Raw genomic sequence first — 17169 nt, 5'->3', positions numbered from 1 at the left:
ACTATAATGTTGGTAATAAAAACTTATAAACTGAGTGTTATAACTAATACAGAATATAAATAAACAGATGCCGTGTTATTTTTTTTAGAATTCTAGAAATAAACGTATTATAATGTAAACATACGCACTATCTCGACCCCCCAATGACTAAATCTTCTCACAAACAGACGGCGCAAACATCTCTAGAACAAACTACTGTTATCAGTAGAATTCACGGAAGATTTTGCGAACAGAAATTATTGTTTACTCGTTACTATTATAAATCATATACACTTATATATTTTTTCAACAGTAATGTATAAAAATGGTTTTTTTTTTAATTTCTAATGTATCATATCAATTACTTAAAAGTGAACGTTTTGATATAGTACGATTTATGGTTTTTTATAGGAATTCCTCGTATCTTTTTATTCCGATTAAATTAATTTTAAAAATGGAACTGAATGATAACATTTAAAAAAATAAGTTTTTAATTGTTATAACGATAGAGTATCAATATATATATATATATATATATATATATATATATATATATATAACATCATAGTTTCTGTAATTGTTTCTGCTAGTTTAGCTTAGTAGTAGAAAAGTAACCGATTAATACGAAGAGAGGATTCCGTAATAAACACGGGCGAGACCGCAGCTGTTTTAAAATATTTTACAACAGACCGAGAAATACCAATATTTCAAGATAACTATAATGATCATTGAAATTAAGGATAATGGGAATATTCTCTCATGTTCAAACTTGCTTAGCGTATTCGTTATAATGTAAAGAACTAATATTTGATAACGTCACGACTCGGGGAAAAGCCAGAATTTTACCACGTGGCAAGTGGTATCTTACGAACGGAAAACGACGTACTATTTATTATATAAACATGTGCAAAACTGATGGCCGCAATTTGGTTCTCGTTATTTATTTAATATTCTCTGAAAGACTATTTAACTAATAACAAATGTCATCTTTCAATTTATCGAACTTATATTATAAATTTGAAAGTAAATGTGGCTGTCTTTTGGTCACATGATCACAAATAAACCGCTGATCATATCTTACTGAGTAGAATAGAGGGCACACATTACGATTTTTTCGCAAAATAAATTTATATCTGTTGGCTTACTATTACTACACAAATAGAAATGTATGGCAGGCAAACAGTGTGACAGGCAAACAGTGTTTTCGAAGAATTTATTTTTGCTAGGTTTTTTTAATTCAATTCTTTTCTTTATAAGTAGTATATTCTTTATAGTAGATTATTATTATTTTATTTTATTATTTTCTTCATGACTTTCTTCATTTGTTGTGTTACGAAAATATCACCAAAGAAATTAGAGACCTTTTTTACAAAATGATATTATCAGCACCTCCAGTGACAGCCTGTAAGGTGTCCTCGTTGTTGGACTAGTGTCTCCTCTCCTTTTTGAGGAGAAGGTTACTTAGTAAGCTTCACACACGCTAGTTCAATGCGAATTGGTAGATACACGTCAGATTTTCGTCTAAGCAGGTTCACTTCCGATATTTTTCTTAACCACCGAGCATAATATTTTTAAATAATTAAGGGACAATAAGGCCTCCGCTAAGGTTATTGCCCTCCCAAAAATGTTTTCATTAGGAAGAGAAACAACACATTAACTTGAACGTGTAATTATTTTAAGCATAAATATAATTATTTAAAAATAGAACACGATCGTTTCATATTATGTCAGTTAATTAGGATTAATTAAGTGCATGTTTATTTATTTCGTCTTAGCATAATGCTTTAATTATGTATGTCTGCTGTATCAGATTCATGGGTTACAGTGCGCCCTGACTGCCGACTCCTGGCCAACGACACTGTCAGAACGCACTAGTGCTAAATACTTCTGTATAGGTTTTAGAATTATTTAAAAATTTATTAAAATCGATATGTGGGTTGGTTGTTAGTTAATTTATTGCTAGATTTTGAAAACTGGTTAAAAAGTTTGTCTATTAAAAATGTAGAGTACATCATATAATGTTTAAGTTTTTATCATTTGCTTTAATAGAAAACTCCCATGCATTTTAATAATTATATAATATCGATATATGTTATATATTATGAACGTGTTGACCTATATAATAGGTCATCCCTGGGTATAGTCCTATTTTAAATTGGTAACTTCAAACTAAATATTTTTTGGTATTAGACCTTTCGAATGTAAAAGAACAAAAGATCACAATACTCGCATTGAAAACCAATCTTAATTTAAAACTGCAAGAAACCGCATTTTTATTATTTATGCTTAAGATTTTTTTTTTATAAATAGCATCTAATATTAGATATATTAATGTGCACGCATATGCATAAACGCGTGCATCTTAACCGACGATCGTGGGTTCAAACCCGAGCAAGCACCACTGAATTTTCATGTGCTTAATTTGTGTTTATAATTCATCTCGTGCTTGACGGTGAAGGAAAACATCGTGAGGAAACCTGCATGTGTCTAATTTCATTGAAATTATGCCACATGTGTATTCTACCAACCCGCATTGGAGCAGCGTGGTGGAATAAGCTCCAAACCTTCTCCTCAAAAGGAAGAGGAGGCCTTAGCCCAGCAGTGGGACATTAACAGGCTGTTACTTACTATTAGATATATTACAAAAGAATGTAATAAATAGTTAGTAGGCTCTTACACAGCAGTGTGCATACGAGTTTGTACAACACACGATGCACGAAAACATGTCTTGCGTTGTTGGCTAGTCTAAAAATCAGTCAGGAGCTCATCATCGACTCCTCTAAATATAAGATTTTCACATAAGTCCTTTTTCATTAACAGTAGCGATGTACAAATTAAAAGAAATCCGTGTCCTGGTGAATGTCATCTGCAGAATACTGATAAAATATATTTAAACAAGGCGTCAAGACTGCATCACAGTCTTTTTATAGTATTAGCTTAACATGTTTAAAGCTTATATAAACATATAAGACATCGTATGTTATTCTTCACAAGATTATAAGGGTTTTTGTAAACGCATAGAATTGGTATTTGTTCTTCAACTTGTTAATATCTCAACAATCGTGACGCCATTAGGCTGAACCAAATCGCAGTCTTTGTTATAAGGTCTTAAAATAAGGAATACGAATGTTATGCAAATGTCTATTACAACATTAAATGCAGCAAAAACTTCTGTATTATGTGTTGTGAACACAAACAAAAAAAAGCTTAATAAACATGAGCAGGACGAGGCAACTACCTACAAAAATAACCACCACAGGCTTAGTTACCTATCCAACATATTGCACATAATAAATAAATTATACATGAGTGTTTTCACTTTTGAAGCATATGCTCCTGAACTCACTCTGATCCTAACGGAGTATTTGAGGGATAGTTTATAAAGTGAATTATAATATCCCCTACTCAGTTGGCTTGTCTTTGATGAGAATGGCCAATGTAACCCAAATCAGTAAAAAGGACTTCATCGTCATGCTATTAACACGAGCTATTTATCCTATTACGAAAATTATTATAAAGATGATATCAAACAATCTTGAATAGATAGTATCAGCAATTTTTATTATCGCCAGAAATTTACCGCCACACTAATCTTCTTTTCTAATAATGCTAATTATTTAAATAAATTAATTTGAGTTAGAGCTTACCGTTTACAGTTATCCACGAACACTTTAAGAAGTATCTACGATGCGTTTTTTTTTAATACTGCCGTGACAAACTGTTCCATGCGTCACCATAAAACTATTATGGTTATATTATAAAGCTATAAATATTATTAATCTTACGCTATGATATCGAGGTACTTCCGCGTAGTTTTAACATATTAGTCAAAATATTATCAAGTATACTTTTTCACCCTACTATGTTCACATATAGCCTTGTAAAAACTCTGTTAGAACGCAATGTTTGATATTCTACAGTAATCAACAATGTATTGTAATAACTTCAAAAAATCCTTTCTTCCGCTAAGAATGTAATGTAAAAATGTAATAGTAAATGTTTTCTGCCTACCTTATAAAATAAAACAGGGTTTAAAATTTCTGCCTTCCAGACCTATTGAATCTGTGGCCTACTAAGTTTTGGCTGTGCGTTGATAGTCAGTTGGGCAAATTATTTTAAAAGTTAAGAGTTCCATTTTCATATGTGGCTGAGCCCCTGCAATTACAGTATTGATCCGGGATCCTATGATTAACTGCTTTTTGATAGTTTCTTACCTTAATGTGGCTTATTAACTTTGATTCATTTTTCATGCCTATAATTGGCAAAGTTATGTGTATGAGTAAAAATATGATGATAATATCATATTTTGTTGTATTAAATGCTACGCAGTTACACTGTTACGCAAAATATACATATGTTACAAGTACCCAAGCTTAGACCTCGGAGTAATAGTGCAAAAACTTTCATTTAAATTGTAACATCGTCTCGTCTCGTCTTATTGCCTCTGCTGGTGATAGGACTCTTTTTTCGCCTAGAAGTATTGCAATTCAAAGGGGAAATGCTGATAGCATTTTTGCTACCATTCCACGCGATCATGATTTTTACAATAGCTATTTTTATTGTATATAAGACTACTGTAAATAATAATATTATATTAAAATATTATTAGACATTAAAAAAAATATACTCTATAATATCTATGAATATTTCTAATATGTTCTCATTCGAAAATTAACAATATGAAGTATTATAAAATTTTATGGTATGCTTAAGATTTTCAGGAAATACGTTTGTTTCCTATTTGCTATTAGGATGTAAATTCCACCGGTTCAACAACTAGATAATTAAATGCAAATATGTGTAGTAGTACACAAAATAAATAAACAACGGTGGGGCGCCATAAACAGGCTAATTTTAGAACGGTTGTGATGCTGGATAAATAATGTAAAGTACACACGCGACGCGTAATCTTGATAGCTGTTTTTGCACACCCATGACGATACAATGATTGTAGTACAATACAATTAGTAATAAATGTAAAAATGTCTGTCTGATTTATTTGATCGAAGATTTTTAAAAATTACTATTGCTTCTTTGTGTATGTAAGCTTCTAGTAGTATGAAAGTGAGGATTAAACAAGTTTATTTTGTCCAATACTATAAGGTCCTCCAGGCCGATTTCGGCTACTCAAGAGAGATTAGCTTACTATATACAATATACAAATGTGTGCACAAACATAGGTACACTCTCTATTCCCTAGCTCATAATCCAATGGGACGGCAATCCAACACGTCCGGAAAGAGTTCAGGTGCAGGATTAACGGCTTTACGTGCTTTCCGAGGCACGGGTGTGGACACACTTCCAACTTCCAGACCCTGGACTGTTATTGAGAATTTTCTGACAGAAAAACCCAATAACTTTTTATTGGCCTGACCTGGGGATTGAACTCCGGGTCAGCGGCTTTATATCTAGCCACTAAACCAACGAGGCAGTCATATACAATACTACCACCATACCCACGCTGTTTGAGGTCGAGTTCTCTAACATCCGAGGACTCCACGCTAACCTCAACGCTGTCCACCACCATCTCGAGACAGCACGGCCAGCAATGTTGTTTCTCACGGAGACGCAAATACTCCGCCCTGCCGACACCAGCTACCTTAACTATCCCGGCTACATGCTTGAAGAATCTTTTAAAGCGAAAGCCGGAGTATGCTTGTTCGTCAGGGCGGATGTTTGTTGTCACTGATTGCGCTGCTTGGAGGACCCCTCCTTCTCCATGTTGGTGGTACGTGTGGACCTGGTTCGTCAGAGTCGAGTCTACGTGTGCCTCTACAGATCCCACAATGGTGAATTGGAGACAAGCCGATAATTTGACCATCTTAGTCGGGTGGCAGATGCTGCGCAAGAGCAGTTTCCTAACGCGGAATTGGTGTTTTTGGGGGATTTTAATGCTCACCATGAAATCCCTCAAAACTGACCATGCTGGAAGAACTGCTCATACTTTTGCTCTCACACACTACTTGACCCAACTGGTTGATCATCCCACCAGGATCCCAGACATTGATGGGCAAGCGCCTTCTCTACTGGATCTTCTGCTGACTTCTCACCCGGTGGAATATCAGGTTGTGGTTCAAGCTCCACTTGGTTCTTCGGATCACGGCCTTATCTACCAAAGTGCCACAGGCCAAGCTGCCGCCATCAGCGGTATGCAAACGTCGCGTTTGGCACTATAAGTCGGCAGATTGGGACGGTATGCGCGATTACTATGCGTCAGTCCCTTGGAAGGAACGTTGCTTCAGTGGGAATGACCCGACAGCTAGTGCCGCTGCTGTTGCTGATGAGATCATGTTAGGAATGGAATACTACATTCCTAGCTCAGATCTCATCAATAGGGGCACGCGTAACCGTTGGTTCACTCGTGAATGTGCCGACGCTGTATCATCTAAGCAGGCGGCATATCGCGCGTGGATCAACGACTGCATTAGCGGGGCATCTAACATTGACTCACTGAAAGCAAACTACAATAAAAATTCCAAGTCCTGTAGGAAGGCATACACGAGAGCGGATGCACAGCGCATTGTACAGATTGGTCATGACCTTATTTCGCATCCTAGGGGCTCCCGTAGCTTCTGGCGTCTGACCAAGTCTGTGCAAAACAATTTCTGCCAACCTTCGCTGCCACCGATCAGAAATCCGGACGGATCGCTATCTCACAGTCCGCAGGAGAAAGCCGACCTCCTGGCTAAACTCTTTGCCGACAACTCTGTGATCGATGATTGTAGTGCGCAGCCACCAACAATACCTTCATGTGGCCACACGATGCCTGACATCAAAATCAGGCAACGTGATGTGCGTGCGGAGCTGCAATCACTTGATATACGGAAAGCTAGCGGTCCTGATGGAATACCAGCCATAGTGCTGAAGAAGTGCGCAGCGGAGCTGTCTCCTGTGTTAACGCGCCTGTTCCAACTTTCTCTCTCTTCGGAAAGTGTGCCGGAGGCTTAGAGAAGAGCTAATGTGCAAGCGGTTCCCAAAAAAGGGGATCGGTCTGACCCGGCAAATTATCGGCCAATAGCTATCACCTCAGTACTTTGTAAGGTGATGGAACGGATTTTAAACAACCAACTGATCCATTACCTAGAAGATCACTCTTTAATTAATGATCGTCAATACGGGTTTCGACCAAAACGGTCCACAGGTGATCTTCTAGCGTACGTAACGCACTTCTGGGGAGAAGCTATCGACAAGCATGGAGAATCGTTGGTTGTCAGCCTCGATATCTCCAAGGCTTTCGACAGGGTCTGGCACAGAAGTCTTCTCTCCAAGCTGCCGGCATATGGTCTGCCTGCTCAGCTATGCACCTGGATTGCCAGCTTCCTACACAAGCGTAGTCTTCGTGTTTTAGTTGATGGTTGCGCTTCACAATTCTATGTAGTGAATGCTGGGGTCCCCCAGGGATCTGTGCTATCTCCCACACTCTTTCTTTTGCATATCAATGATATGCTCTCTCTTGGGAACATACATTGCTATGCAGACGATAGTACAGTGCATGGTGGATACCACGGACGCGCAGTGGCTGGGCGAGCGGAAATTGAGGAGAGGCGGAAGGATCTTGTCATTGAACTCGATAGGACGTTAGAGCTCATCGCCAAATGGGGCTCTGATAATCTTGTTGAGTTTAATGCCAAGAAAACACAGGTATGCGCTCTCACGGCGAAAAAGTCAACATTTTCCCCTCTTCCCTCCCTCTGTGGTGCTCCGCTGGTGATGCAAAGCAAAATCGCCATGCTGGGGATTGACGTTCGCTGCGACCTTAGTCCAAGGGATTACATCGAGGCTGTTATAAAAACAGCTTCACGGAAACTCGGAGTTCTGAACAAGGTGCGGCGTTTTTTCACGCCACAACAACTGTGCCTGTTATACAAAACACAGGTACGGTCTTGCGTTGAATATTGCTCGCACCTTTGGGATGGCTCCGCTAAGTACCTACTGGAGGCCTTGGACCGGTTGCAGCGACGTGCAGTACGCATTATTGGCGACGTAAAGGTCACAAACACCCTTGAACCTTTACAATTGCGTCGCGAGATAGCAGCACTGAGTGCTTTCTATAGACTGTATCACGGCGAGTGCTCTGAGGAATTATTCTCTCTAATTCCTGCTTCCCCCTTCCTTCTTAAGTCCACGCGAGCTGGTTCTCGATGTCACCGCCTAACTGTGACATCAATTCCATCGCGGACAAAGAAATTTGGCAACTCCTTTCTTTGTCGCACTACCAAAAAATGGAATTCCTTACCAGCTCACGTGTTCCCCTCCTCTTACAACCCGGGTTCCTTCAAACGAGGCGTGAAGAGGCATCTTGCGGGCCGGCAAGGCGGTGACGGCTAGTACAGAACATTCTTCCCGACTGTACTGGCCGTCGTCGCGTTTGGACTCTACTACCACTTACCATCAGGTGGAGTAGAGTCATTTGCCATCCCGGACATATAAAAAAAAAAATACTATCCAATACTATACTTATATCCAATAACACTTTGATTATATTTTTAAAAACTTGTAGAATTCTGACAAAGATTCAGTAATCATTTAATTTATTTAGAGTATCGAAAACAGTAACTATATGAATGGAGCATTCATGCTTTTCATAAAATCATTAACAGAAGATATTTATTTAATTGTATTATATTTTATTGTTATATAATCACAAAAAATCACACTTCCACATTGTACTATTAACCATTCAGTTTCGTGGTAAAATTACATTCCGACGCAAAACAAATTAATCTTTTGAAATGTTAAACAATTTTAAGTTAGTAAAGTATAAAATAAATAAAATATATAAATAAATAAATAAACCTTAATTATTTATATTTAAAACGAACTCATCTAATTATATAATAGTATTTAAAATCGTATTAATCAAGTATGCAAAACTCTCGAACAATAGAAATATTAAGATAATTATCTATGTATATAATTAATCCCGAATTCTATAATTTTATCTGAAAACAAAATCAAAACTGAAATATTCCTTATAATTTAGTACTCATAATAGAATTCATCAATCGATTTATTATCAGGTATGCGTAAATACGCGCGAACAACTATTAGTCTAATTTAGACCAACGCAAGATAATGACGTATCTAAATTCACAGTATATAAAGATGTATTTTCCAAAGATAGTTTATTGTTAAAAATAATTACAGCAAGTTAATTAACATTTATAATTGAGACAGTGAAGTAAATTTTCTTGTGCTTTTTTATTGTTAGGATTTTTAAATATAATTAATTATTTAAAGGTAAGAATGGAATATTAGGATTTATTTAAATAGTAAAACATTTTAGTACATTGTATTATTCAGTTCAGTAAACTAACAAATTGTAAATATCATATCAGTTGAATTTCTGACCTTAAATGTCATGGTCAAACGATTGCATTTCCACTTTAGATTCGTTTGGAATGTACAATTACAGAACGCAAGTAGGTGTTAATATATATTTTTTCTTAATTTTATTCAAAAAGTTTGTATATGATGTCTTTAGATTAATAAATCGATAATCTACCTACCTACAACACCCCTCATTACACATTGGAACTTTGGATAACGCATTGATAATTGTAAGGGATGTAAGCCGTTATGTTCTTTGTATTTTTTAAACTGAAACAATATGCCCGTCAAAATTAAAAAAAAAATTTACTGTTTGTTTAATATAGTACCGGTTAAAATATAATGTTAAATAATATATAATATAATATGTAATAAAAAGATATGATATTATAAAAGATTATTATCAAATGTCAGAATGACATATTATCTGAGTTTAATGTCCGTTTAATTTCTGTTTGTATAATGAATCGCCGAATAATATATATTCAGGGCGTAATGGTAATAAAAAATACGACAAAGCAAATTTATTTCATCCTTTCTTGAATACTATTTTACGTCGCCAGTCAATAAATTGAAATTTAAATTAATAAGGCGTATTACTCAATAAAGGCTTACAAAGATAACAAAAAAGTGTTTAGTGTGTGAGTTAGTATTTGTAATTCCATTCACGATAATTCATAAATCAATCGTATTTAATTATCTACGTAACATTATCGTCCAAAAGAGTAACTACTTAGTTTATTACCGGTTGTTCTTCTCAATCGATTCTACATTCCGAACCGGTGGTAGTTTTTAATTTAATTTAATGTTATAAAATTAAAATTAAAAAGTGCTTGTAAGAGCCTATTGGAAAAAAGTATATTTCAATTTGATTTGAAAAAAAATATATATATAAAAATATTTAGCCAATATTTATCGATCTCTCTATCATTAATACTCTGTGTTGCTTCAATAGTATTGGATAAGTTCATTCTTTTAGCCGAACCATGGACAGAGATGACCAATTTGCACATTTCCATACAGACAAAATATATCTCTAATATACATAATAGTTGATTGATCTTAGAACTATTTCATCCACGCTGTAATATACTCTCTATATAACTTTCTTAGAAAATTCAAAATAAAAAAAAAATAATTAAACAAAATGGCTGTCAAAATTTTATAGGACCTTTATCAGTTTTATATTATCCAACTGATGAAATATAAAAAATGCCAAACAATAGAAGTTTCAAACAGACGTACATATAAAGACATTCCTCTCAAAAGATAACAAAACACTCGGAACTATGTGTGACGTGTGTATTATAAATTGCAATAAGTATATAAATACACGAATATATTTGTTTATTGTAAAATGGGCTTGCACGTGACAACAATTCCATCTAATTATTTTACTGGATGTGGTTTATGGTAAAACGAACTTGCCTGAAAGTCAGTCAATTTTGAACGTTGATCTATCATCTCCTTTACCAGCTTTCTTACTATTTTAATGAATAACGACAGCATATGCATTGAATAAAGCTTTTATTCCCTATTATAATTACGTGACACCTTCAAAACCAATAGCTTTATCAATATGTGTACTACTACACGAAACTAACAATTAGTTTTACATTGGAAAGTAATATATACATGTAAGGATTTCTATCGATTAAACCATGTCATAAATCTGTTTTGCAGAGTTTTTTATCAGAGACTGAAAATGCAGTTAAAACCACAGAAGATGATGACGAAACTTGATTCTGAGAAGGACAAACCATTATATGCGGCGACAATAGAAGAAGCTCTTAATGCTACAGGTAATAATCTGATTGTTTGCAAAATACATTCATTTACATATAAATTATATTAGATTATGTAATTTACATTAGATTGGTTAGTATATACAAAACAAAATTTTACTGAAATAAATTGAACAATACATTGAAAAAAGAAATTCTCTTTCCACAAAACCCAACAAACATATGTAAATTTGAATAAATTGCATTAATTTGAGTTAATTTGATTCAAGAATGTTAAATTTCGAATCACATATTTATTCAAAATATATAAATATTTCCATCATACAGGTTTTGGCAAATACAACTTTGGGTTGCTGCTAGTCTGCAGTTGGACTTTGCAAGCGATGGGAATGGATTTATTCGGTACCAGCTTCGTTGTAGCTGCAGCGGTATGCGATCTAGGATTGACAATGCAACAGAGAGCATTATTGACTGCCACGCCGCTTATTGGTAATTTATTTTCAATTTACGATATATTTTTCTTAAGCCAATATGTGTATATTCAGCCTTTTTTGTGTGAGTTCATTTTAAAAACTATTTTAAAAAATTGAGAATAATAGCAATGTAACTAATATTCCTATTTACCCCTCGGATAAAGCGTAAAGCTTGTGTTAGGAGCAGGAACGGTAATAGTCCAAGAGGTCAGTTTAGAACTTTTACAACGCTAGGCGGCCCGTAAGCCACTACTATTGCTTATATAATATTTGAAACAATATAATAATTCCATTTATTTTGTTTAGACATAAAGGTTTTTTATGACACAAACTAATAACATACAGAAGCAGATATACGAAATAAGAAATAGACCAAAAACTAAAATGATTTTCAAATGAATTTGTTCTGCAGGAGTTGTCCTCGGTGCTCAGTTATGGGGCTATGTGTCTGACACAAAGGGAAGACGGCTGACGCTGGTGCTGTCGATGTCTGTTGGATTCGTATTTGCAGCTCTCAGTAGTTTTGCTCCGAACTGGAAGATTATGGCGCTCTTGAAACTGGCGTCCTCTACCTTGTTAGTAACATAACTTATCTTATTGGTATTTATTTAGTACTATAAACTGTACATAATATGTGTTAACAAATATGCATTATTTTGAAAAGATTAGAGCTATGTTTAATGTATAAATCATTTGAACATCTCTTACAATATGCAATGGGCACAAAAAAATGCATACTATTATTATACTCTGAACATTTTTTCTTAAAAACGAAGGTTAGGTTATTTCATATTAAGCGAATTAAACTTTTTAAACTTTGAAAAAGGTCGTTAATAATATGTCGAATAAAAACGTGAACCTGGCTAAGTAGGTGGTTAATTAAACAATGCTGTCTTTTTCTTTCGAATGTCTATTCAATAATGACAGAAAGAGCGAAATTAATGTTTAACAAAACAGCCGAGCAGTTAACGTATATGTATATCGTGTAAGTATATCGTATAGCAGGCTAGGGAATATTTTATCAATTATAAAATTTATATATAAAGAATAATTAGCAATGTCATTTGCAAAGTATTTTTAAAACAAACTTTGGTACCTGTAACAAATAATACTTTACATAAGCTAAGAGAAACGAGATGTCTCAACAGTTAAAATACATGAATATAACCCGAAGATTGCAGGTTCAAACCAGGGCAAACTATACAGAGTTTTCACTTGCTTAAACTGATCGTCCTTTTTTATCGCTGAAAAAACATGTTACGCGGTTCCACCGGTGTCCAGAGCGCCGAGTGCGCCCCGAACATACCCAAAACTAGCGGTATCCTCACCGTCTTAAAAAGGAGCGCCACGGGATCGCTTGCGCATGCTACCGTAACGAAATCTAATGGTCGTGCCACAAGTGTCACAAACCAGTTTTGGTGCAGTGTGGTGTAATAAGTCTCAAACCTCAAAGCCCAATCGTGGGACATTCATAGAATGTGACTTTACTTTTTTTTAGATAAGCTAAGAATGTCACCGCCGTTCATTCTATGACGTAATGGAAATCTCGCCGGATTTCAGTTCGCATGACATAACTAATATGTAGGGTAAATAACCACAACGGACCTGAATCGAGATAACGGTTATATGATTTACAAAAAAATATAAATAATTTCGGAACGGATTTTCTTCGTTTTGATCAGATCGCGTGTAATTTAAATTGTTCTATCTATTTGAAAAATGTCGTTTCACATTAAATGTTTTGTTTTAAAATGTACCTTTATATACCTTCTAAGAATTGGTCAAAGTTTTCATCGCGAAATGTCAAACATATTTCACAGACTAGTCTATAAAAAGAACTCAATGGTAGGGCTTTATGCGCGCCCTTATGTTTTTTATTTATTTAAGCAGGCACATGGAATGTAACATCTTAGTTCGCAAGGTTAAATAGTAAATCTTTCTCAGCATTTTAAAAGTCAGTTATTTATGGCACTGACTGTACAAAATTAGGCAATACGTAAAATTAAAAGTCAAGCATTTTAAAGTATCTACCATATTTTTAGTATATCAGACAGAATAAAACGTATCTAAGTATTTACTTTCACCGTATTTCCCGGAGAAATTCTTAAACAAACTAAAAATAAATCTTATGCGTCACAACCGTCACATCTCGTAAGATGTTTGATCATTTTATCTCTTAATAAAATATTTAATGTTTTCTATTCGATTTTATTTAAAAATAAAATAGATTTGATTACGAAGTTATCATTATAACATTAATTTAAGCTTATTATGAAGCCTTGTAAATATTTGCCAAAAGGTACAAGAAGCGATAACTCATTCGACTTTAAGTTTAACATTATATATTAGTTTCTATTAATTAATTTTGTTATTATTATGTGCTTATTGCGTTATTCACAAGTAAAAAATGCATTGTCCACAGCACATCTGCAAGTAATTCCGGCGCTTACACGTTGCTAGGAGAGAGCTGTTCAGAACGTTCTCGAGGAAGGTCCATGTTGCTTTGCACTTGCTCCCTCATGTGTTCCCAAGCTGTTGTTGCTCGTAAGTAAATTATATTTTTATGATTATTAATCATTGATTTAGTTGTACCTATTGAATGAATTCATTGCTTGCATTTTGCCATAAATAATTCGAGATGTTATCTTATTTCTAATGATAAGTCAATTTATAATTTAGATATTTATACTGATCATAACATAACACTGAATAATTTTAAATATAAATAATTTAAAATATAAATAAGGTTTTTTTGGTTACAGTATTCGCATACCCAATCTTACCACTTGAATTCGCCTATTGGATTGATTTTCTGGGCATCAACTACCGGCCCTGGCGTTTACTGGCTCTCGTGATGTCGATACCATGCGCCGCTACCGCTTGCTTGTTGCAGCTGTTCCATGAAAGTCCTAAATTCCTAGTATCTAGAGGACAGCAGGAGAAAGCCTTAGATGTATTGAAGAAGATCTACGCGTGCAATACTGGAGAAAAAGTTGACGATTTTCCTGTAAATATTTTTGTTAATAATCTACAAGATAATTAGAATGCATTGATCAAATATTGTAGTTAGATGATACGACATAATATTGTATTCATATTGTAGATTTGTGAACTGAACTGCTTATTTAATATTATTTCAGATTAAGAAACTCTTAGATCAACCAGACGAGACCTCAAACCAAGATTCATTTCTGAAAGCCATGTGGGAGCAGACAGCAGCTCTGTTCAGACCTCCTCTACTGAAAGTCACGCTCAAACTATTCTACCTCGTCACAATTATTTACATGACGTAAGACACAAATTCTTTATATATTTTCTTTAGATACATTAATATTTGTAACACGCTATGATTTAGTCAGTAATTAGTTAATTTTTTTTACAGTATTTAGTTTTTTTTATTTAAATACCCTTTTTAATTGCTTATTGATATATTTCAGTGGCAGTGGCTTCATCCTCTGGTTGCCTTACATCATGAACAACCTGTTCTCAGTTCTTGAGGCCGGTGGAGGACAGGGCATGAACTTGTGCACTGTGATTCGATACTCCACAGATGCCGTTGCATTCGCTGGAAATAATACTGTGAGTCAATATATCCTATTATATTAACTTGATATTATTATTGCTTGCTAAATAAACAGTATAATAATGCAAAATTCTTCTTCTCCTAACAGTTTCAATCAATTTCATTTCAGGTCGTGCAAGAAGTCTGTAACGATACAATACAGGAGACTACTCTTCTCTCCGCCATGTCGTATGGCGCTTTAGCCAGTTCTATAAACCTCGTACTCTCCCTCACGTGTGGCTCAAGAAAAAGATTGGCCATGATTATGATATTGACCGTATCTGCGGCTGCTGCTATACTCCTGAATCTGATCCCTATTCCTATTGCTGGTGGAATATTCTTCTTCTTCTTCTTATTGTGTGCACTTTCAATGGGCATTCTCAGTGTTTACTTTGTAGAGCTGTATCCCACTTCATTAAGGTAAAAAAATGACATAGAAACTTTAAAAAATACTAGTTTTTTTTTTAAATTGCGTGTGTTTTTGAGAAATAGAAGTGTTTTTAATAAATATTATTATTTCTTTTGAATAGGGGTATGGCATCGTGCCTATCTGTAATGCTGGGCAGGTCGAGCGCATTTTTGGGAGTTAACGCTATTGGTGCCCTCATATCAGCGAACTGCGAAGCCACGTTTTACGTCTGGTCTGTGCTGTTACTCAGTAAGTATTATCGTCACTCCAGAATTTACATTATAGACAAATATTTATCTACCCACCTGCGTGTTACTGAAATAGTTTATGTTAAATTTAAAATTGGAAATTAATGATTCTGACGCTATATTTCATGTAGTTATTGGTGCTCATGACGTCACGCAGTGTTTCACTTTTATTTATTTGATAGACGGACACTTGGTCTGAATTCCTAATCATTTTAAGGTTGGGGATGCATTTAAGCATTTTTCAGTTATAATATATTATTAATGATGCACAATAACATAAATATTCCAAAAATTTTATGAAATGACGAAAATAAATAGACAACTAAATTAAAGATATTGGTATTTTTTATGTCAGGGTCAGGTTTTATTATCGATAGAAATTTTTGATCCTTTTAGTACAATTTCTTATAAATAATTAATTATTTCCAGCTGCTGTGGCATTCTCGTGGTTCCTACCTGAAGATAAGAAACCAAGGAAATGAAAATCCTATTTAATTATAATATGACATTAACTTAAAGTCCAGATGAACATTACAGTATATCTCATTCAGGATAACGATGATGATGACGTAACTATTATAGACTGCTTATTTATTACAAGAAATTAAGGATGCTTGAATATTGTACTAATGAATGTTTTTGAATGAATGATATAGGTAAGGCTGACGTAAGATTAAAAAAATAATTAAAAATTGAATTTCGAATTTAATGAAAAAAAAATGCTTAAAGGCTGCCATATAAGCGAAATGTATTGGACTGCAATAGACTGCTACAGCTAATATTTAAATTAAATAATTTATTTGTTTTTAGGAGATTAATATTTTTATGTTTCTTTTCTTCTGTTTTGCATTATTGCTTATATATTTTCATTTTTAATTTAGTTTTAATTATTATGATAAGTATAATAGTTATACTAAAATTCTGTTCGTTTAGAAAAATAATTTAATGAAACGGATCAAAATCCTAAAAAAAATATTTTTGGAACAAGAACATTGTTTTGTATAACATTGTACCTGAAGACAGTATATTTAGAAATTATATTCAATTTTTTTAAATATGAAATGAATTATATTAAGAACTTGAATGTTAGTTTATTCATAAGAAGATATAAATTATTTTAATTATAGATTATATTCGATTGTTTAATTTTATAAAAAATATATGAGAACTGAAATTTAGGGTTACGATTGTAAATAATTTACTAGTATAAAATAAATAAAAATTACACAATTATTTTTGTTTTTTTAGTATAACTTCCACTATAGATAAATATAATATTATTACTATAGATAAAATATATATAAGAATTCTCTCATAAATAAATATAGTCTCGATATTATCTACCACATATCATAACTTTAATATATAAAGATTAATCTAATGCTTATATCAAATTATATCTATGAAATTGTAATTCAATTAC

General features: G+C 33.9%; 1 protein-coding gene across 2 annotated transcripts; it reads left to right on the top strand.

Moving 5' to 3' along the window:
* The first annotated feature begins 9111 nt into the window (after positions 1 to 9111).
* Positions 9112 to 16764, top strand: LOC126773016 (synaptic vesicle glycoprotein 2C-like). 2 transcript variants are annotated; one of them, XM_050493632.1, is made up of 11 exons: positions 9112 to 9219; positions 10993 to 11111; positions 11382 to 11543; positions 11940 to 12102; positions 13950 to 14071; positions 14290 to 14534; positions 14668 to 14816; positions 14965 to 15106; positions 15220 to 15509; positions 15620 to 15747; positions 16176 to 16764. In XM_050493632.1, the coding sequence occupies exons 2-11, from the start codon at positions 11015 to 11017 to the stop codon at positions 16226 to 16228; spliced, it is 1551 nt and encodes a 516-aa protein (XP_050349589.1). In that variant the 5' UTR covers positions 9112 to 9219; positions 10993 to 11014; the 3' UTR covers positions 16229 to 16764. The 2 variants fall into 2 exon arrangements, with proteins under 2 accessions (XP_050349589.1, XP_050349590.1); XM_050493633.1 differs by lacking the exons at positions 15620 to 15747; positions 16176 to 16764 and having other exon boundaries at positions 9130 to 9219; positions 10995 to 11111; positions 15220 to 15513.
* The last annotated feature ends 405 nt before the right edge of the window (positions 16765 to 17169 follow it).

Source organism: Nymphalis io, chromosome 13, assembly GCF_905147045.1.
Source record: "Nymphalis io chromosome 13, ilAglIoxx1.1, whole genome shotgun sequence".
NCBI lineage: Eukaryota > Metazoa > Arthropoda > Insecta > Lepidoptera > Nymphalidae > Nymphalis > Nymphalis io.
Note: the sequence above shows the minus strand (reverse complement) of the source record. Positions and strands in the feature narration are given on the sequence as shown.